The 22,779-nt window shown below is 44.0% G+C and overlaps 1 protein-coding gene across 1 annotated transcript in view; it reads left to right on the forward strand.

The window, feature by feature from the left end:
• The window catches only part of LOC141174404 (cytochrome P450 2D26-like), a 46,076-nt gene that overhangs the window by 21,030 nt on the left and 2,267 nt on the right, over positions 1-22,779 (forward strand). The window contains exons 5-8 of the mRNA XM_073659316.1: positions 15,248-15,421; positions 15,543-15,684; positions 15,775-15,962; positions 20,527-20,668. Of these exons, the coding sequence (XP_073515417.1) occupies positions 15,248-15,421; positions 15,543-15,684; positions 15,775-15,962; positions 20,527-20,668 (646 nt within the window). The remainder of the gene's footprint in view (positions 1-15,247; positions 15,422-15,542; positions 15,685-15,774; positions 15,963-20,526; positions 20,669-22,779) is intronic.

Below are 22,779 nucleotides of genomic sequence, written 5' to 3' on the forward strand. Positions count from 1 at the left end.
CTAGGTTACAACATTTCCTACGACTTTTATCAGGCAGGTCTGTGCTCTTAAATAGATAGGTTGGGAGTAAAGACTAATTGCAATTGCAGTCCTTTTCAGGACTAAGTTACATCAGTTCATATCAGTTTTTGCCAGGCAGGTCTGTGCCAGTGCTGTGCAAGTTTTTTTCACAGCATTTGGCTAAATCTAGCAAAGCTAATCCTTTTTGGCCTATTGCAGAGTGTGTTAGTCAGTGGAGTAGCCTATCTGTGTTGCAAGCTACACCACCTGTGTATAGAATACCAATTTTTTTACTGCACCTAGTGAAGTAAAACCTTTTGGGCATAGCATCATTCTATTAGTCCATCTATACTGACCTCCATAAGGTTGCAAATTTAAAATAATTTTTTTCTGCATCTAGCTCTGAAAAAATATTTGGGCTTCTAGCAGTGTGTGGGACTTGTTCTATTAGTCCATCTATACTGACCTCCATCAGGTTGCAAATTCAATATATTTTTTTTCTGCATCTACCTCTGAAAAAATATTTGGGCTTCTAGCAGTGTGTGGGACTTGGTCTATTAGTCCATCTATACTGACCTCCATCAGGTTGCAAATTTAATATAATTTTTTTCTGCATCTAGGTCTGAAAAAATATTTGGGCTTCTAGCAGTGTGTGGGACTTGATCTATTAGTCCATCTATACTGACCTCCATCAGGTTGCAAATTGAATATAATTTTTTTCTGCATCTAGCTCCGAAAAAATATTTGGGCTTCTAGCATTGTGTGGGACTTGGTCTATTAGTCCATCCCTATAAGGGAAGATATAGGAGAGGGAGAAGAGGGGGTCGAGTCCATGTGGGTAGAGATAGAGGGGGCAAAAAATAATAATAAAATATTACTGGGGGTCTGCTATAAGCCACCAAATATAACCGAGGAGAATGAGAATCTGCTATTAGGACAAATAGACAAAGTAGCTAAACATAATGAAGTGATTGTAATGGGGGATTTCAACTACCCGGATATTGACTGGGAAACAGAAACCTGTAGATCTCGGAAAGGAAAAAGGTTCTTGACAAATATTAAGGATAATTATCTCTCCCAACTAGTGCAGGAACCAACGAGAGGGAAGGCCGTGTTGGACTTAATATTGACTAATAGGCCTGATAGAATAACTGAGGTACAGATAGGAGGGCACCTAGGTAATAGCGATCATAATATTATCGACTTCAAAATGCCCTTCAGTAGGGTTATCAATAAGGGAACAACAAAAACATTAAACTTTAGGAGGGCGAAGTTTGATCAGCTGATAGAAAACCTTCAACTTATTGACTGGGACAAAGTACTTAATCAATGGAATACGAATAGTAAATGGGAAACCTTCAAAAGAATTCTGAATACTCAGTGCGAGAGATATATACCGTATGGGAATAAAAGGGCCAAAAATAAGAGGAAACCAATATGGTTGAACAAGAACGTAAAAGGGGCGTTAAATAGCAAAAAAGAGGCATTCAAGAGATTAAAACAGGAAAACAGTAAGGAGGCACTAATGTGTTACAAGGAAAAAACGAGAACCTTTAAAAAACAAATAAAAATAGCGAAGGAGGAAACAGAGAAACGTATTGCTAGGGAAAGTAGATCAAATCCCAAACTGTTCTTTACGTATATAAATAGTAAAAGGATTAAATCGGATAATATTGGACCGATAAAAAGTGAGGAAGGCAAAATCATAGAGAAAGATGAGGATAAAGCTAATCTATTAAATAATTTTTTTTCGACAACTTTCACAAAGGAAATTAGAACTAACAGGAGAAATGAGAAGTGACAAGCTTAATTCTCCACTAAGTATGACTAATCTAACCTAAGTTGAGGTACAGAAACGCCTCAGTAACATTAAAATAAACTAATCACCAGGACCTGATGGCATACACCCACGGGTACTAAGGGAACTAAGTAATGTGATAGACAGACCGTTATATCTTATATTTAAGGACTCTGTTGAGACTGGGTCTGTGCCACTTGATTGGCGACAGGCGAATGTAGTGCCAATATTCAAAAAGGGAGCGAAAAGTGACGCCGGAAACTATCGGCCGGTGAGTCTGACGTCTGTTGTGGGCAAAATTTTTGAAAGCTTCATTAAAGAGGCAATTATGGAGCATCTTGATGCTAATAATCTTTTAATCCCGAACCAACATGGATTCATGAGGAATCGCTCCTGCCAAACAAACCTGATTGACTTCTACGAGGAGGTTAGCTCTCGAGTAGATCAGGGGGAACCAGTGGATGTCGTGTATCTCGACTTCTCAAAAGCGTTCGATAGCGTGCCACATAATAGGTTGGTATACAAAATGAGAATGATGGGGCTGGGGGAAAATGTCTGCAAGTGTGTAGCTAACTGGCTAAAGGATAGAAGGCAGAGGGTGGTTATAAATGGAATATACTCAGATTGGGTAAGCGTCACTAGTGGGGTACCACAGGGGTCTGTACTAGGCCCAATGTTATTTAATATCTTTATTAACGACATAGTCAACGGAATAAATAGTAAAATATCAATATTTGCAGATGACACAAAGTTATGTAAAACAATTAATACAAAAGAGGACAGTGCAGACCTACAGAGGGATTTGGATAAGCTGGGTAGGTGGAGCATTAAATGGCAAATGAGGTTTAACGAGGAGAAATGTAAGGTCATACATATGGGAAGGAAAAATGGAAATCACCAGTACTCACTGAATGGGAAATCATTGGGGAATTCAGAGATGGAGAAGGACTTGGGCATCTTGATTGATAGCAAACTAAATTGGAGTGCCCAAAGTCAGGCTGCTGCTGTAAGGGCAAACAGGGTAATGGGATGTATCAGAAGAAAGTATAGCTGCAAAGGATGAGAACATTGTTCTTCCACTGTACAAAGCACTGGTCAGACCACACTTGGAATACTGTGCTCAGTTATGGGCCCCAATATATAGAAAGGATATAAATGAGCTTGAAAAGGTACAAAGGAGGGCAACAAAATTAATAAAGGGAATGGGGGGACTGCAATACCCAGAGAGGTTGGCAAAACTAGGACTATTCAGCCTGGAAAAGAGAAGGTTGAAGGGGGACATAATAAATGTGTACAAATATGTTAGGGGACAGTATAGAGATCTTGCCCGGGATTTGTTCAAAAGGAGGGATATTACGGTAACAAGAGGGCATTCACTAAGACTGGAAGAGAAAAGGTTTCAGCACCAGCATAGGAAGGGGTTCTTTTACGGTAAGAGCAGTGAGAATATGGAATTCACTGAGTGAGGAGACGGTAATGTCAGATTCACTACACCAGTTCAAGCCTGGACTGGATGCATTTCTAGATACCAGGCAGATTTCAGCATATACTTAAAAATAAAATAAAATAGTAGGTTGATACAGGGATTTATTCTGACTGCTGGTTTCAGAGTCGGGAGGGAATTTTTCCTCAGGTGAAGATTGGCTAAATCATTTGGGGTTTTTGCCCTCCTCTGGATCAACTTAAAGCAATTACAGAACTAACAGGTCGAACTTGATGGACGCAAGTCTTTATTCGGCTTTACAAACTATGTTACTATGTTACTGACCTCCATCAGGTTGCAAATTAAAAATATTTTTTTTCTGCATCTAGCTCTGAAAAAATATTTGAGCTTCTAGCAGTGTGTGGGACTTGGTCTATTAGTCCATCTATACTGACCTCCATCAGGTTGCAAATTGAATATAATTTTTTTCTGCATCTAACCCAGCCAATAGTTTTGGCCTAATACCACAGTTTGGCCACTCAGCTCTGCTCGGTTCCCATCCATTGTTTTTTTGTGCAAACGACTCCAGAGTTGTGAATTAGTTAACCACCAAAATGAGTGGAAAAAGGCCTGCTGCTGGTGGAAAGGGGAATAGGCGTGTTGGGAAGGGGAAAAAAGGTTGTGTCCGTGGGGTAGGTGTTAAAGCAACAGTAACATCTGCAGAAGAAAGACCATCTTCCAGCCAAACTAAAATGTCTACTTCTTTTAGCGGACAATGTGATAAGATCCCTTTCTTACGGCCACGCCAATCGCTACAAATTCCAGATGAGGCACAAAAACAGCAGGTGCTTCAACGGATATCAAGTGCTCCTTTAAGTGGGCTCTCCTCCACATCAACTTCAACATCACAAATACTCCAGTCCTCAAAGGTGTCACCCCAATCGCACTTGCTTCCTCACAGCTCCCAAATCTCCAGCTGCCCGTCTGAGTATGAGGTAGAACAGATGGTTGAGTCTGCAGAGCTGTTTACTCATACTATAGCCTGGGAATCAGAGGTCGGCTCCAGCGCTTCTGTGAATCCAGACGAGGAAATGATCTGCACTGATGCCCAGAATCTTTGTGTCGGATCCAGGACCAGACGCTGAAGGTTCTGACCATAATGTAGACCCTAATTCCCAATCTGTAACTCCTGTTGGTGGAGACAATGAGGAAGACGATGATGAGACTCAAATACCTGATTGGAGCGACAACTTTAGTTTTTTGTCAGGGTAGGAACAGGTTGGCTCTGAGGACGACGGGTGTGATAACACACAGGGTGATGATGATGAGGTTGGAGATCCCACTTACTGTCAACCCACAGTCAGCGAAGAGATGAGGTCAGCAGAGTAGGTGGAGGAGAATGCTAGTGACGACGAGGTCAGGTTGCGCCTTCCTGGACAGAGACGTAGTACTGGAAGCACGTCAACAACTGCATCCTCAAACACAACTCTGCCTCTCACCATAAGTCGTGGTGGCTCTTCAGGTCGCATGGGTGCTAAGCCTTGCATAGCGTGGGCATTTTTTCAGATTGATAAAGATGACCCAACTCGTGTTATCTGTAACATTTGTCAGCAAAAGCTAAGTAGAGGCCAAAAAATACATGAACCGGCACATGGACATGAAGCATAAGTTGCAGTGGGAAGCTTACTGTGCTACAATGCGGCCTAGCCGGCCAGGCCCACCACCGTCTGCCCCATCTTGTGCATCTGCGGCCTCTTCATCCTCTGTGACTGGGGGGACAGCAGTCACACCTGTTTTGGGACGCAGACCTGCCACCTCTTTACCCGCAACAGCCAGCGTGATTGGCAGGTCATCATTTTCTTTGGAGGTGGTAACACCAGCTGGTGTTGAGCGCTGTCGGACATCGATAGCACCACCTTTGGATCAAGGCAACCTAACATGTCCGCCTGCATCTTCCTCACAGACCGGCAGTTTGCCGGGGACACCCTTATCAACCCCTTCTAAGCATAACAGCCAGCCCTCGGTCCCTCAGATGTGTACAAGTAAAAGACCATTTCCTCCTAGCCATGAGAAAGCTAGGAGGTTGAATTTCTCCATCTGCAAGCTCTTGGCTACAGAAATGCTGCCTTTCCGCCTGGTGGACACAGAGGATTTTCGAGACCTTATGTCCGTCGCAGTGCCCCAGTACCAGATGCCCAGTCGGCACTACTTCTCAAAGAAAGGTGTGCCTGCTTTCCACCAGCATGTCGCACACAACATCACCGCTTCTTTGAGAAACTCTGTGTGTGACAGGGTGCATTTCACCACAGACACTTGGACGAGTAGGCATGGACAGGGGCGTTACATGTCGCTGACTGGGCACTGGGTAACTATGGTGACAGCAGGACAAGGGGCTGCTGTCCAAGTCTTGCCGTCCCCACGAGTTGTGCGTCAATCCTCTTTATCTCGAAGTTCCTCCACTGCTTCTGCCTCCTCAACCTCCTCTCGGTCCTCCACCTGCACCCAAAGCCTGTCTGGTCATGCCACAAGCTTTCTAACTGCGCAGAAGGGATCCTGCACACCTCCTTACTATGTTGGCAGTAGGGCTCAACGTCATCAGGCGGTTTTTACTTTGAAATGTCTGGGAAATGTGAGTCACACAGCTGAGGAGTTGTGGTCAGCTCTGGAGAACCAATTTCATGAATGGTTGTCTCCACTGGACCTGAAACCAGGGAAGGCCGTGTGCGACAATGCTGCAAACCTGGGTGCGGCCCTTCGCCGGGGCAATGTCACACACGTGCCTTGTATGGCTCACGTGTTGAACCTGGTTGTCCAGCAATTTTTAGCCCACTATCCCGGACTAGATGGCCTTCTGCAGAGGGCACGGTCGCTGTGTGCTCACTTCCGCCGTTCGCATCCCGCAGCTCAGCGACTTAAATCTCTACAGAAGTCGTTGGGCCTGCCACTTCACCGGCTAAAATGCGATGTGCCTACCCGGTGGAATTCAACGCTGCACATGTTGCAGCGACTGTGGCAGCACCGACAAGCCTTGGTGCAATATGTTCTGACGTATAGCCTGGGCCAACGAGATCCAGAGGTGGGGCAAATCACGCTGGAGGAGTGGTCTCAGATCAGGGACCTATGCACCCTTCTGCACAGTTTTGAAATGGCGACGAAGATGTTTAGTGCTGACGATGCCATTATCAGCATGACTATTCCGGTGATTTACATGCTGGAGCACATGTTAAACAGAATTCGGAGTCAGGTGGTGGCACAAGAGGAGGTGGAGTAAGTAGAGGAGGAGGAGTTGTATGTGGAAGGGCTAACATCTGCAAGGTCCAGACGGTCGGCAGCACCAAGGCGGCAGGCATGTGAGGGTGGGGGAGATGGTTTTACCAGGGCGCATGGTAGCAGCCAAACTAGTGAGGAAGGTGCAGGAGCCCAGGAAGAAGTGTAGGACGAACTGATGGAAGACTCATCAGATGAGGGAGAACCTTGATCACATTTCTGTTGTGCGAGGTTGGGGGGAGAGGACAGAGGAAGGAAGCATGATTGTTACCTCGCCACCAACACAACAGGGACTTGGTGCTCCTGGATGCGCAAGACACATGAGTGCCTTCTTGCTGCACTACCTGCAACATGGCCCTCAGATTGTCAGAATTCGAAGTAATCCTGACTACTGGGTTGCCACACTCTTAGATCCCCCACACTCTTCGATCAACCTTTTCATTTTAATAAAGAACAAAAAAATGGTCATTTTTGAAATTATAAGCTATAGCAGGTTATTAGAAACTGAAATCAAACAGTTTTCAACTCAAAACTTTATTCTAGGTGATGTTACATTTGCACATAGGACCCCTTGTTCGAAAGGAGCTTCTGAACTCTCTCGTCCATTGAATTTGTCAGGTTTTGGATGGTTTCTGCTTCAATTGTTTTGCATGAGGACAGAATACCCTCCCAGAGCTGTTGCTTAGATGTGAACTGCCTCCCGCCATCATAGACACTCCTTTTGATGATGCTCCAGAGGTTCTGAATGGGGTAAAGGTCAGGGGAGCATGGGGGTCACACCATAAGTTTGTCCCCTTTTATGCCCATATCAGCCAGAGATGCAGATGTGTTATGTGCAGCATGAGACGGTGCATTATCATGCATAAAAATGATCTTGCTGTGGAATACACTGTTCTTCTTCTTGAACCATGGCAGGAAGTGCTGTTTGAGAAACTCCACATACATTATGGAGTTCATCTTTAGCGCCTTCAGAGATCCTAAAGGGGCCGACAATCTCTCTCCCCATGATTCCAGCCCAAAACATTACTCCACCTCCTCCTAGTTGGCGCTGTAGCCGTGTTTGCGTGGGGTGTCCATCAACCAGCCATCCTCCACTCCATCCATCTGGACCATCGATCGTTGCACGGCACTCATCCGTGAACAAAACAGTTTTGAAATCAGTCTTCATGTAATGTTTGGCCCACTGGAGCCGTTTCTGCTTGTGTGAAGTGGATAGAGGAGGTCGACAGGATTGCGTACGTTTAGCTGCAAACCTCTGAAGGACCCTGCATCTTGTTGTTCGGGGGACGTTGGAGGCACCAGCAGCTTCAAAAACTTGTCTGCTGCTATGACAAGGCTTTTTTGCCGCTGCTCTTTTAACCTGACGTAATTGACTGTAGGAAAGAGTCCTCAATTTGCCCTTATCAGCACGCACACGTGTGTACTGTGAATCAGCTACATACTTCTTGATTGCCAAGACACTTCATCCTGATCATCGCACAATGTTGATTGTAGTCATGCCTTGACCTAAACACTCCACAATTTGTTGCTTCTCAGCAGCCGACACATCCTTTTTCTTTCCCATTTTGGCAGAAAATGTAGGCTGCTTAATAATGTGGGACAGCCTTCTTAAGTAGTCTTGCCTTTCATTGGACACACCTGCCAAACTAATTAGCATAGGTGTCTGCAATTGCTTACAGTGATATAAAGAGCCCTGACACACATCACCATCAATGAGTTTAACTGACAAACAAACAAATTCTTCCCTTATCACTCCTAAACACTTTTTGCATAATAATTTGGAACACAGTGTACATGTGCTTTTCCACAAAACACCAGTGGTTCACGTAGTGAATCTTACAGTTCTAACTTGCCAACCGTGGTCTGTATGGAGTTGTTCAATAAAGGGCCCAAAATTAAGATAACATAGACGGGAGAGGTATCTATGAATAGGAATTCCTAAGTATTTGATACCCTGTGAGGGCCAGGCAAAGGGAAAGTTGGACTGGATGGAATCCTATATGGATTTGGGGAGGGAGACATCGAGGGCCTCAGACTTCGCTGCATTGATTTTAAAATTTGACCATGTAACAAAGTGATCTATTTCAGCCTTAACAGCAGGGATGGATATATGTGATTGAGTGATATATACTAGGACATCATCAGCAAATAGAGAGCACTTGTACTCGGTGCCTCCCACCTCAATCCACCTAATATTGGGGTTATGGCGAATTGATGAGAGCAGGTGCTCCGTCACTAGGATGTATAAGAGAGGGGACAGAGGACATCCCTGCCTTGTCCCATTGGTGATTATGAAAGGTGATGAAAATGTTCTGACGCGCCCCCTGGGCCTTGGGACACCCGGAGCCGGACCCTTTTTGGTGGATGCTGGTGTTTGTAGTCTCTGTGGCGGCGACCCGGTTCCGTGGCTCAGGGCGGTCAAACCAGTGTCGGAACTATTTATGTGGTTTTGATGTTTAAATGTCCGACTACTCCACCCGTGGATTGCGGTCAGAGTGAACCGCCGCTGCAGGGCAGACCGCTGAGGCTGGTGTTGTGGGTGCAGCAGAGCGTAGCATAATTCCCCGCGGGAGGAGTATAGCCTCAAGGCAGTGTATGCGGAGGATGGGGGTGATGGTGCAGGGCAGCAGCAGTAACGACACGGAGTCAGTGATGCAGTCCAGGGCCTTTACTCACAGTTCTTATTATCCAGACCACTTCTGCAGGTAACGGCTGCCCACGTCGTACTGTGCTTACTAGGTGAGGAGCTCAGACAACTCCCAGATAACTTTGGAGCGCTTCACAGGACCCCCTTTGTGTGTCCTTTGTCTGGCCTTTCTTACCAATGCTTCTGTCCGGCTGCCTCGGGCCTCCTCTTGGTAAACTTGGCGCCAGTTTCCCTGACCCTATGTGGTGCCTTCCTAGCGGGTGTAGCGAGGGGTTGCACCACCTAAAATATCACAGCCTCCGGTTTCTAGCTGAGGGTCGTTTTCCGCCTCCACTAGTTTCGGGGACAGGTCTCCCCCTTTGGCCTGACCCCTCCACGCAGGTGGATTCGGGCATGCGGTGGCGACTCGCCCGTCGTCACCCCTGGGATCCCTTCGTTCCTCATTCCTGGAGCCTTCTCCGCTCCTCTTCCTTCCTTCCTTCCTTCTTCCTCTTCCAGGCCTGGGCCTCTGTTACTAGGCCCGCCTCTGGAGCAGAGCTCATGCAGAGCCCCTGCTCCCTGTCACTTCTGCTCAGACTTCTCTGCACTGAACTAAGATGGTGCCCACCTTTTATACTTCCTTCTCAATGCACCCAGGAACTGCTTCCTCTCTGCTCCTGCACTACAGGGTTCCCCTTCCTCAGTGTTCCCTCCCCCCACTCCAGCCAGGGATAGGGACTGTCGTGCCCATCTCAGAGGCATATTGGTCGCCCTGCCCCACGGCAATGTGGTGTAATGCATGCAGGTGTCGGGGTCCTGATCCACACTCCATCCTTACCTGATAGTGAGATATCACACCTCTGGGTGAGGTGCAATACCTCTGTAGCAACCAAGCCCTCGGGGTGCTACAGTTTCATTTATCTTCAGCCTAGGTGACGTATTGCGATACAGGGCCGTGATTTTGGCTATAAAAGGGTCCCCTAGACCCCTACCCCAAGCTTTTTAAGCGAATAATATATGGCGTGCCAGGAGACTCTATGGAATGTTTTCTCAGCATCCAAAGAGAGTATCTAATTACAAATTTTTAACTGCATCTAGCCCAGGAAATACTTTGTGCCTAGTAGCAGTGTCTGCTAGTCAGCGGATTATCCCAGCTGTTAAGCAAGCTACACCACCTGTAATTTGGACACTTAATTTTTTCAAAGGAAATGCTTCGGGACCCCGGGATACTCAGTGAAGAGCATCAGGAGGCACCCCAAGGCATAGGGGCTGGGACTGGCGGTAGGACGCCTTGTTGTGGACCGCCGAGCTCGATCCTTATAAAAGCTTTTTAATTGCAGCAGCTTTAGTGGACGCTACTGGAGCTGGAATTACGCGGCTGCTGGCATGAGACTTGCCCTCCAATAGATCCTTGTAAAAGGATTTAAAGTGTATTCATTCAAATTAGAGAGACAATTTAAATTAAAAAGCTTAGACCTGCCTCCACCACAGGGGGCTCGCTCGACCCACCAGCGGACAGGCACTAGTATTGGGAGAGGGGGGCAGGCCGTCAGGGTCCACCGTGGCTCTGACACAAACCCGGCGACACGGAGGTGGCACGGGCAGGAACTGACTGGCCGTGTCGGCTTCTCACTTTTTGGATTTTAGAAGGGCATGAAATGCCTATATCTGTGTCTCCCCCTCTTTTTACTCCTCCACCTCTTTTCTTTTCGCATGACTATATGTACTTGTCACTTTTCCATGTGTTAGTTATGTCTTCTGAGCAGTTTGTCAGCTTTTGGACACCTTTTGAAGGTGTTTTCTATGTGTTTTCTATGTGTTTTTGTTTGCCTGCCATTGGTTTTAACGGTGTTCGAAGGTGTTCGACGAACAGTTCGGCGAACACAAGGGTGTTCGACGAACCGAACCGAACACGAACACTACGGGGGTGGCTCAACACTACCTACAAGGAAAGAAAGGGTTTATTTTCATTCCGATATTTGTGTCCCATTGACTTGCATTGGTTTCCGGTATCGGAATCGGCGATATCCGATACTTTTTGAGTATCGGCCCGATCCAATCCGATCCGATATTTCCTGATATCGGAAGGTATCGCTCAACACTATTCATGAACCTTTCACCAGCCAGTGACACTGAGTGCATGAAGGGTGTGAAAGCAGATGATAGGAGGTACAATATGCTGACGATAAGTTAGGACAAGAGAACAGGGAATTTTTAGGTAAGTGAGGTGATGCAATAGGCCAGTCTAAAGACAAGTGTCTTTAGGGAATGTTTTAAAACTGTAAATACTGGGAATTAACCAGATTATATGAGAGATCATGATCCAAAGAACTGGCACAGCATGAGAGAATCCCTGGAGATTGGAATGGCAGATTTGGATTATGGAGGATGTTAGTCTTAGATCATTAGTGGAATGGAGAACACAGGATGGGTGGTAGACAGAGATGAGCGAGGAGATGTAGGGTAGTACAGAACCATGGAGAGCTTTGTGGGTGAGAGAAGTTTCTATTATACTCTGTAGTGGATTGGTAACTAGTGCAATGACTGAGACAGGGTGGAAGCATCGATTTGAAGTGACTGGACAGAAATATGACCCTGGCTGCTGCATTCAAGATTAGTCCCAATCTCCTCCCTTTCCTGTCCAGACCTCAGCATTATAATATACTGTGTGCAGAATTATTAGGCAAGTTGTATTTTAGAGGATTATTTTTATTATTAATCAACAACTATGTTCTCAATCAACCCAAAAGACTCATAAATATCCAAGCTTAATATTTTTGGAAGTTGGAGTGTTTTTTTTTTAGATTTGGCTATCTTAGGAGGATATCTGTTTGTGCAGGTAACTATTACTGTGCAGACTTATTAGGCAACTTAATAAAAACCAAATATAATCCCATCTCACTTGTTTTTCACCAGGTAAACCAATATCAGTGCACAAAATTTAGAAATAAACATTTCTGGCATACAAAAACCAAAAAAATTAGTGATCAATATATATCACCTTTCTTTATGATGACACTCAACAGCCTTCCATCCATAGATTCTGTCAGTTGCTTGATCTGTTTTCGATCAACATTGCATGCAGCAGCCACCACAGCCTCCCAGACACTGTTCCGAGAGGTGTACTGTTTTCCTTCCCTGTAGATTTCACATTTTATGATGGACCACAGGTTCTCTATGGGGTTCAGATCAGGTGAACAACCGGGCCATGTCATTATTTTTTCTTCTTTTAGACTTTTACTGGCCAGCCACGCTGTGAAGTATTTGGATGCATGTGATGGAGCATTGTCCTGCATGAAAATAATGTTTTTCTTGAACAATACCGACTTTTTCCTGTACCACTGCTTGAAGAAGTTGTCTTCCAGAAACTGGCAGTAGGTCTAGGAGTTGAGCTTCACTTCATCCTCAACCCGAAAAGGTCCCATACGTTCATCTTTGATGATACCAGCCCATACCAGTACCCCACTTCCACCTTGCTGGCGTCTGAGTCGGAGTGGAGCTCTCTGCCTTTTACTGATCCAGCCTCTGGCCCATCCATCTGGCCCACCAAGAGTCCCTCTCATTTCATCAGTCCATAAAACCTTTGAAAAATCAATCTTAAGATATTTGTTGGCCCACTCTTGATGTTTTATCTTATGTTTCTTGTTGAAAGGTGGTCGTTCTTCAGCCTTCCTTACCTTGGCCATGTCCCTGAGTATCACACACCTAGTGCTTTTTGATACTCCAGTAACGTTGCAGCTTTGAAATACGACAAAACTGGTGGCAAATGGCATCTTGGCAGCTTCACGCTTGATTTTCCTCAATTCATGGGCAGTTATTTTGCGCCTTTTTTGGCTAACACGCTTCTTGCAACCTTGTTGGCTATATGCCATGAAATGCTTGATTGTTCGGTGATCATGCTTTAAAAGTTTGGAAATTTCAAGACTGCTGCATCCCTCTGCAAGACCTCTCACAATTTTGGACTTTTCAGAGCCCTGATATTGCAATTGTCTTGGATGGTTCAACCATAACTTCTTCTGGTTATGTTTGACACTAAATGTTTCCTTTATTCCCTATATCCAATTGCTCATGTTATCTACATTTTCAGAATCTGACATTTTCTCGCCTTTGAAACTGCAAAAACTCTTACGGTTGCTCTTATTCATTCTCTTGACTACTGCAACTCTCCACTAATCGATCTCCCTCCAACCAAATTTTCTCCCCTCCAATCCTATCTGAATGGGCAGCCAGTGTTGTAATTCTGTTCTGCTGCTACACCGATGCCGCTACCCTGTGCCAGTCACTTCACTGGTTTCCCATTCCCTGCAGAATACAATACAAACTTCTCTCTCACCCTCAAGGCCCTCCACACTTCTACACCACCTTATATCTCCTCCCTCATCTCTATCACCCTACCTGTGCTCTTCGCTCTGCAACTGATCTAAGACCAACATCATTCATAATCTGAACCTCCCACCTCCATCTAAAAGACTTCTCTTGTGTTGTGCCAGTTTTCTGGAATGCACTACCCCAGACAATCCGACTAATGCCTAGCATCCGCGTTTTTAAATGTGCTTTTAAAAACACATCTCTTTGGACAAGCCTATCACCTCAATTCACCAACCTAACTCTCCCCTCCCTCATATTCATCTGTTTTCACTTCCTTCTTGCACCCAATAGCACTTGGCAACTTTACCTAGAGAGATACTGCTGATCACTGGATCATGCAGCTTTATATCATGATCCCTATTTATTTCAATGATGGCTGGACCATACAATACTAGCACCTTTCAGCTATTGTCCCCCCCCCCCTTTTTCGTTATAGATTGTAAGCTTGCCAGAAGGGCCCTCACTCCTCCTGTAACTGTTGAACTGTTACTTTGTGATGTCTTTATTGTTAGTATATGTCTCCGCTTAATTGTAAAGTACTGCAGAATTTGTTGGCGCTTTTTTATTATTATTATTATTATTATTATTATTATTATTATTATTATTATTATTGGTTAGAGAGGGGAGAATTTAGTAAGATTAATGCTGATTAGTACAGAGTTGCAATAGTCCAAACGAGAACGAATAAGAGCAATACTAATAGTTTTTGTGCAGTCAAAGGTAAGAAAAGGTCTAATTCTAGAGATGTTTCTGAGGTGGAAGTGACATGAGCGAGTGATTTGGATATAGGGAGGAGTGAAAGAAAGATCTGAGTCAAATATAACCCCAAGTAAGCAGGCGTGCTGCTTGGGAATTATGGTAGAACCACACACAAAAATGGCTATATTGGGTTTAGAAAGGTTAGTAGAGCGAGAAAAGACCAAGGAGTTCAGTTATTGAAATTCAGTTTTAGAAAAGGAGGACATGATGTTAGAGACAGTGAACAGACAATCACTGGTATTTTGTAGTAATGTGGGACTGATGTCAGCAGAAGAGAGGTATAAATTTGTTTTATCAGCATAGAGATGGTACTGAAAAACAAATCTTCTGCTGGTTTTATCCAATAGGGAAGGTGTATAGAGACAAAAATGGAGTGGACCAAGGACTGGAACCTGAGGAACCCTGACAGGGGAAGAGGAGGCAAGTCAGCAAATGATAGTGAGGGAGCAGTCAAAGATGTAGGAGGAGAACCAAGAGAGAGGTGGGTCCTTCAGACCGATAGAGCGGAGCATAGTGAGGAGGAGCTGGTAATCCACAGTGTGGATGCTGTAGAGACATCCAGGTGAATCAGCAAGGAGTAGTGGTCATAAGATTATGCTGCTAGAAGAAGATTATAGACTTTAAAAGGGCAATTTCTGTAGAATGTAAAGAACAGACACCTGATTGTAAAGATTCAAGAAGAGTGTTATCTTATAAAAATTGTATTAGAAGAATAGACCAAGTGTTCCAGGAGTTTAGAGATAAAGGGGCTTTCTGGAGCTTCACTGTACACAAACTGTAGCAGCTGAGGATCCTTTGGTGTCAGGAACACCATCCTCCTGTCATCCTCAAAATCAACCACCTGATGCTATCTGCCCACCGTTAATTTCCCATGGGCTTCCTCTGTATTCAAGGCATGTATAAAAAAAAAAGCAGTACCACCACCTTACATATTCCTTTGTACAGGTACACGATTACACCAGCATATATTCAGTGCTTATGATTATGTCAATGGTTTAATTTTCAGCTGTACAATGCATTTGGATTTGTAAAACATCTACCCTTACCTCATCGGAGGATCTTCAGAAATGTGAAGGTTTTCTTTGCTTTCCTTGAAAAAGTTTTATTGGAGCACAAGAGAACCAGGGTCCCGGGACAACCTAGAGATTACATAGACTGCTATCTGGACGAGCTGGAAAAGGTAAAAGAACATGTAACATTGTAGAATCTAAGAACTTTCATTGAGATATTGGAGGCTTAGTTTTCCTATATAAGGTGAGGAATATTTTACTACTTGTCATCTCTTCTATTTGAAAAATTAGGAACAGGGAGAAAGAAAATTGACATTTAGTAATGAAAATCTGTTCATCTGTGTAGCTGATCTGTTTATTGCTGGCACAGAGACAACTACCTCCACCCTTGAGTGGTGTCTGCTGTATATGATGATGTATCCAGAAATACAAGGCATGTAACATCCTTTTGAGAATATGGATTTTCATGTTTCCCATTGCAGAATATCAGATGAAGAATACAGTGTATCTTCTTTGCTTTCAGAGAAGTGTCGTGAAGAAATCGACAAAATTCGAGGAGACAGAGACCACCTTGATTATGAGGACAGACTAAGTATGCCATACACACAGGCTGTACTGCAAGAAGTCCAACGCTTTGCTTCAGTTGTGCCGTTGGGAGTTGCCCATGCACCTATAAAAGACATACAGCTGAATGGCTATACTATTCCAAAGGTGAGGAAAAACTAAACAATTTCATTTTTTTCCCTCCTCTCTTTCCAAGAGTCTCATAACTTTTTTTTCATTATTATTTTTCCTCTGTTTGAGGGCTGCTTTTGTGGGCTGAATTGTACTTTTGAAAACCATTTATTTTACCACATAATATTTTAAGAAACTGGGAAAAATCAGTGTGTTGAAAAAAACACAATTCTGTCATTGTTTTTTGTGTTTTCATTTTACGGTGGCAATTATGCCGGGTAAAAGCCTGGCAACATAATACTTCAGGTCAATACGGTTACAATACAAAACATATAGACTTAGTTTATTGTTTAAGTAGTGGAAAAAAAATCAGAATTTTGAAAAAAAATTAATTGGTTTTTGCTGCCATTTTCTGAGACCTAAAAACTTTTGATTTTTCCATTTGAAGGAGAGGTATGTGGGCTTGCTTTTTACTCACCGACCCATGTTTGTAGTGGCAACATTTTAGGGTACATATGTAATCTTGATTGTTTTATATTCCATGTTTAGGTGAAAGTTTGATGACAAAAAAACCCCAGCAATTTTGCAGTTTCAAATTTTCTTTATGGCGTATACCAATAATAATTTTACATTTTTATAGCTGAGTAGAAATGGTCTGCTTTTTTGTGTGTACTTTGTGCCAAGAAGAATGATGTCTGTCAATAATATTCAAAGAGGAACTTTTGGCACCGAAATAATATGAAAAGTTGCTTTAGCATAATTCATCCCCAACCAATGTGTACAGATTATGTCCGACGCTTCAGCCGTGCTGGCCTTTTATCAAGGTACATGTAGTGCTGGCGTCCCTGCATGGTTCTTTGACCTCCCACCCTTTACACCCCAGCAGGGACGCCGACTTGCTCACCGCCATGGCCTCTCTGTTGATTCCCCTGCCTCTGCTCCCGCCGCATGTCTCCTGGCAATGCACTTAGGGCACGCGTGCCCTCCCTGCTTTAAAAAGGCAAGTGCGTGCACTCCAGAAGTGACCTCAGCCTATTGCTGTGACGTCATGTATTTAGGGTACCCTCCCCTCTAGGGAAGTGCCTCAGCAACTTTAGTGTTTAGTTAGTCTTGCACTTTCTACTAGTTGTTAGGTCCCTGTTCTGAATCTGTGCTGTCTGTGCTTGAACCTGAACCCGTCCTGTCTGAACCAGTACCGGTGATTCTGAACGTGTCCTGTCTGAACCTGTAGGTGTGAGCCTGAACCTGTCCTGTCTGAACCTGCACCAGTATCCTTTCTGCCAGTGTTCCTGTCCCGCCAGACACACCAACTCCGTACCTGTATTCTTGACCCTTGGGATCAGCTGCTGCAGTACCAGGGACTGCCCTGGAGTGGTACCTGTTGGCTACCTGCAGCTTAAACCTAATCTCACCATCAGAGGCTTTAGTGAAGGCCAGGTAGCGATTAGTTACATCCCTCCCGAGTAAGCCCAGACTGTGGCACATCCACCAGCGTGACAGTATAGCGGTGTGAAAACAGTGTATACATTGTCAAAGGATATAAAAATTATTTGCATATATATAAAAGATTTTCCCTGATCAGATCTTTGTATAATGGCCAATGATCATGACTATAGACATGTTAATCATATAAAGCAAAAATTACATAAGCTAAATAAGACATTTCATGTATAGGAGGTTCAGAGTTTCTCCATAGGTGGATGATTGTTGGGTTTCAATGAAACGCAGAAAGGTCAGAATGTAGTGCATAGTAGGAATGGTATCCCTATGGAATAAATGGAGAGCTAAAAGCAACATCCAGAGCGCAGGACGGAACCCTCAAGTACACCGGGCATGTGTTGGATCCTCTTCTTTCTGTCACATGGTTGGCAGTGGCCATGCCTGGTGCTCCAGATACATTGTAAGGGGCACACCGCTGTGGGTGTGCGGGGGTTAAACGCCGCATCTTACTGTTCCCTCTTATCGTGATGGTAATGGTGCCCCCCCCCCCCCCCAAGGTGTTGGTGCAGAGGGAGACAGGAGTCAGGTTAACGGTGGAACAGGTTAACTTTACTTCCAGCACAGCCAAGAGGATAACAGCCAGAGATGGTACAATAAAACACATGCAGATGACAAAAGTCCCAAAATCAATCACAGACAGAGAACCTGGTGCAAATGAGGAGCCCATGGCAGCAAGTTCCTCCAGTGTCTAAGGCTGGCGTCCAATATGGCACTATGGAATTATCTTCCACCCCTCTAGGGTCGTGACGTCCCCGCCCCCCCCCCCCTCCCAACCCCATAGCTGGCCTCCATGTCCCAGTCTCAGTAATCTTCATTATGTGTGAAGTGTGGTAGCAAACGTTTTCCCATGGTTGCTATGAGTACCTTACTTCTGGCTGAGTATTCTTCCTGCATTCTAGGCACGCTTGCAATGGCAGTTAGACCTGTGTGCTTAAGAGAACAAAGGCATTACTCCAACCCAGTAGTAGACGTGCAGAGATGCTGTTTCAAACTTTCCTCTGACTAGCTTTTCCATAACGGCCTGGCTGGAACAGGACAATAAGTTCCCTCACGTGATTTCTGAGCTGTCCTTCAGCTGTGCTGTACTCTTAGGTCCTCAACTGATCTCTAGACTCTGACCAAAATAATTCTTGCTATAACTTTTATGTACTTAACTCCACCCACCAAACTATTCTCTTAGTAACCTAACTTGGTAAGGAGATTTAACTTTTTATTTTCTAAATGTTGTAACAGACAATTACAAGAGTATAAACCTTTCCAGGTCATAGTGCAATTATAAATAATTTTACACCGCATTTTAGTAATACCCAATTCTGGGGTATTACATAAGTATATTCTGGAAGAGGTAGGTATCAGAAAAATCTAAGATAATCCGAATAAATGAAGATAAATTAGACCAATGGAAAAAAATATAAAATAAATTAAATAGAAAAAGGAACAAGCAAAAGGGGTAAAAAGAAAAAAGAGGGGAAAAAATAAACGAGAAAATGCAACAGCAAAAGTGAAAAAATGAAAAATTATATAAAAAGAGGGAGTAAAACCAATTATTTAAACTAAGGAAAAGGGAAGAACAAAAATTAAAATGTGAATTTAAAGAAAGAAAATAATAAAAAAAATAAATAAATAAAGGACGTGCATGAACAAAAACAGTAAAAAAAGGGGGTGAGCGAGGAGAGAAAAACACAAACATAAAAAGGGAAAGAATATGTGAGAATGGACCCAATGGAAAATATTGTGAACTACAAAAAGAGAAAATAAATGGGAAAAGGGGAGAGAGGGAAGGGGAGAAGAGAGAAGGCAAAAGAGTAAGTGAAAGCGATAAGATATCTGGTATATAGAATCAACAGATGAAGGAAAGACATAGAAATCCAGGGGGAAACTGTCATATAAAACAGAGCAATCAGTTTCATTATATGAATCTGGCCTCTGGTGACCAGTCGAAATAAGGTTCCCCCAAGGGAATGATGTCTCAGGACTGACTTAAGGGCAGCCCGAGACCAGATTAAAATGTATTGCGGTGCATAGACCCACCAGCTCCCTGCACTGCAATGCATGCCGGCAGCTGACTTTGTCGTGCTCATCACAGGAGGCGCATGACAGTGACGTCTCTGCCTGCCTTCCAAGACAAAGTCAGCTGCCAGCTCTTGTGCCGGCAATACAGTACACTGCGCATCAAAGGAGTAAGGGAATGTAAGAATAATCACTTATTTTTTTTAAAAAAATGTGTTTGAGAAGAACCGTGTAGATTATTGCTGGAGGGTGCCCAGGATGGGGGACATTATACGAGGAAGGGACTCAGGATGGGGGACATTATACGAGGAAGGGACTCAGGATGGGGGACATTACACGAGGAAGGGACACAGGATGGGGGACAATACACGAGGAAGGGACACAGGATGGGGGACAATACACGAGGAAGGGACACAGGATGGGGGACATTACACGAGGAAGGGACCCAGGATGGGGGACATTACACGAGGAAGGGACCCAGGATGGGGGACATTACACGAGGAAGGGACCCAGGATGGGGGACATTACACGAGGAAGGGACCCAGGATGGGGGACATTACACGAGGAAGGGACCCAGGATGGGGGACATTACACGAGGAAGGGACCCAGGATGGGGGACATTATACCAGGTAAAGGCAAAGGATGGTGGACGACATTATATAGGGAGTGAACACATATGGTTTTTATAGGGTCTAGAATACTAAAAGGGCCCATACATCTCACCATCCTGCAGATGAGGGTTCAGGTCCAAATTTTACAGCAGTGCCCAATGGACTCTAATTACACCACTGCTCATTGGTATGTTGTTTTTACTGTTTCCTTTTCAGAGCTCATAGCTTAGAGGGAACACTGTTCTTAAGTGTTATGTTGGAAGTTCCCCAATCACAAAGAATCCCCCCTCTATCAAGCAAAAAACAGCTCATGCAAAAGACAGCCCTCACTCTGTAGGGGCTGGCTCATCCAACTATTGAGTTATTATTCGTAAATATAAACTGATGTTTTCTTTTATATGTATGTAATGTACTGTACAGTATAAATGATAGTGTAATGGCACAATATTCTATTTATCTTCACCTATCTTTGCATTCAGAGAACAATGGTTATTACAGATCTGTCGTCGGTGAATTATGATGAGAAACAGTGGAAGTATCCACATGAGTTTAATCCTGAGAATTTCCTGGATTCTGAAGGAAATTTGGTGAAAGTGGATGGATTCATTCCCTTCTCTGCAGGTAATTAAAAAAGGAAAATGGATGGAGAAATTAACTGCTGTAAAGCATGTCAGGGCCCAATTTAGACCCCTACCTGGAGCAATCCATAGAAAGGAAACTTTGTGTGATTGGCTATTAAAGGAGTTATTCAGGAATATTTTTTAAATTTTTTTACTATAGGTCTAAAAACTAACTGGCAAGTAGTTGCTAACTACCTGCCTATTCTACCCGGCGCTGGTACAGAGCGGTCACCGACCTCTCCTGCACGCGATTCAGCTTCTCTACATTTACATAGCAGCTCTACCTCTTTCGGGCTGCTCTGTCTACAGAGTGTGACTGCCGATGTCATGCTGATTTATGGCCAGCTCTCTGCAGTTACACAGTAGGGAGTCAGCCTTCAACCAGCATAACGTCAGCAGACACACCCCATTAACAGAGCAATGCAGAAGAGAAGACACAGCTCTGTCAACTTGTTGTCTGCAAAAGCTGCTGAACCGCTGGTGGGAGCGGTCATTGACTGCTCTAGGTTGGCAGAGATAAGCACTGGGCACAACGGGCAGGTAGTTAGCAACTACCTGCTTATTAGTTGACGCGTCTGATCAGGCTCTTTGACTTCCGTTTGGGCGCACATGGGAGGGCAATGCGGTCCACGCTTGCGCTCAAAGCGCCGGAAGCGGAAGTCTCGTTTTTTGTATCATGAGCCGTCGGATTACACGCATGCGCCCACAATGCCAAGCGGCACCGTTCCAACATGATTGGTCCACGGGCACTACAAAAGGAGCGGTTCTTTCAAAAAAGGTTAACGCCCCCTGGAAGAAGCGTGGCGAAACGGCGTCGTTGGGGTGTAGCACCTCTTATCGTGGGACACTGGTTTCACTCACTTCGGCTGTAAGTAGCTTCACCTAATGGCTTGTCTCTTTATTGTTCGGTGGTAATGATCTGTTGAGTCCGGGATCTAGTGCTAATTTGGGATTTAGTGTCCTTAAACTCCTGGCCCTTATTCAATGGCAGAAATATATAGCCGTATAGGCCGGTAGGTCCATATATATGCCTTTTTCTTCGTCTAACTGTATGTATTATTATCAATGGATAGATCTGTGGACCTTGGCTTATTGACGGGCATAGTCTGCAAGGGATCAATTTAAGATATTATTGCTGCTAGCACGGCCACTTTATGATGTACCTTTTGGGGCACTTATTCCAGGCTACTGACACAGTCACTTTATTGCATTAACACTTTGAGATAGTTTTGAATAATATATTGAACCATTGATTGGAGGAAGCCCAGTATTAGTATCACTATTTTACTGATATGATTGTATTTGATACTCTGTCATACAGCCTGTTGTGGTGTAACCCACATGTATAAGTGTAGGTGCTGACTTATTAATCAATTTTCCTGTTTAATTTTATTTATTGTGTGTAAATTTTAACTATTATTGAATAAAAAATGTAGATATTTTATCTCTTATTTTGTGTCTAGACTCCAATGTACTCCCTAGCGCTGCCTCTAAGGAGATTTGTGTAGTATATGAATAATTTGGAGTGACTATGCCACTGTGGTGACTTATGATTGTTGATATAAAAGTTAGCATTTTAAAAATCTTTCAAAAATGTCTATTAGAGTTAGATCTCTTAGATCTGATGAAGCTTCTGTACTATTTCATAATGTGTGCACTTTTTGTAGTGAAATTTGGTGCTAGACTTCCTTTAAAGCTTTATGCACATGTCTGTATTATGACTCCATACAACCTCCAAACTGTGTATAGGCCCTTACTGTACCTCTGTATATCTCATATTTCATACAGAGACATATGAAGGTTTTTCTATTCATGGGTGAAAGGAAGTCATGTCATACTCCATTGCATTTCATATTGTGAGGCAGTGAGGGGGATTATATGTGAGGGACGGTATGTAACCCCCAGAATGCGCCTAGAAGCATATTGAAACCGCTGGGGTGATTGATAATTACAGGCATAGCTGTGGTTGCAGTGCAGAATAAAAGTAAGTTTGGACTTGGTCAAGCTATTTGACCAAGGCAGATTTGGTAGAACCCGGCAATGGGCTTTTATTCTTGAAGTGGACTAAAGGATAGCACTGGGGCGGTCCACTCCCTCCAGCCCGGGTCTTGC

Source organism: Phyllobates terribilis, unplaced genomic scaffold (assembly GCF_046119375.1).
Source record: "Phyllobates terribilis strain yellow unplaced genomic scaffold, ASM4611937v1 Scaffold_13__5_contigs__length_258822181, whole genome shotgun sequence".
NCBI lineage: Eukaryota > Metazoa > Chordata > Amphibia > Anura > Dendrobatidae > Phyllobates > Phyllobates terribilis.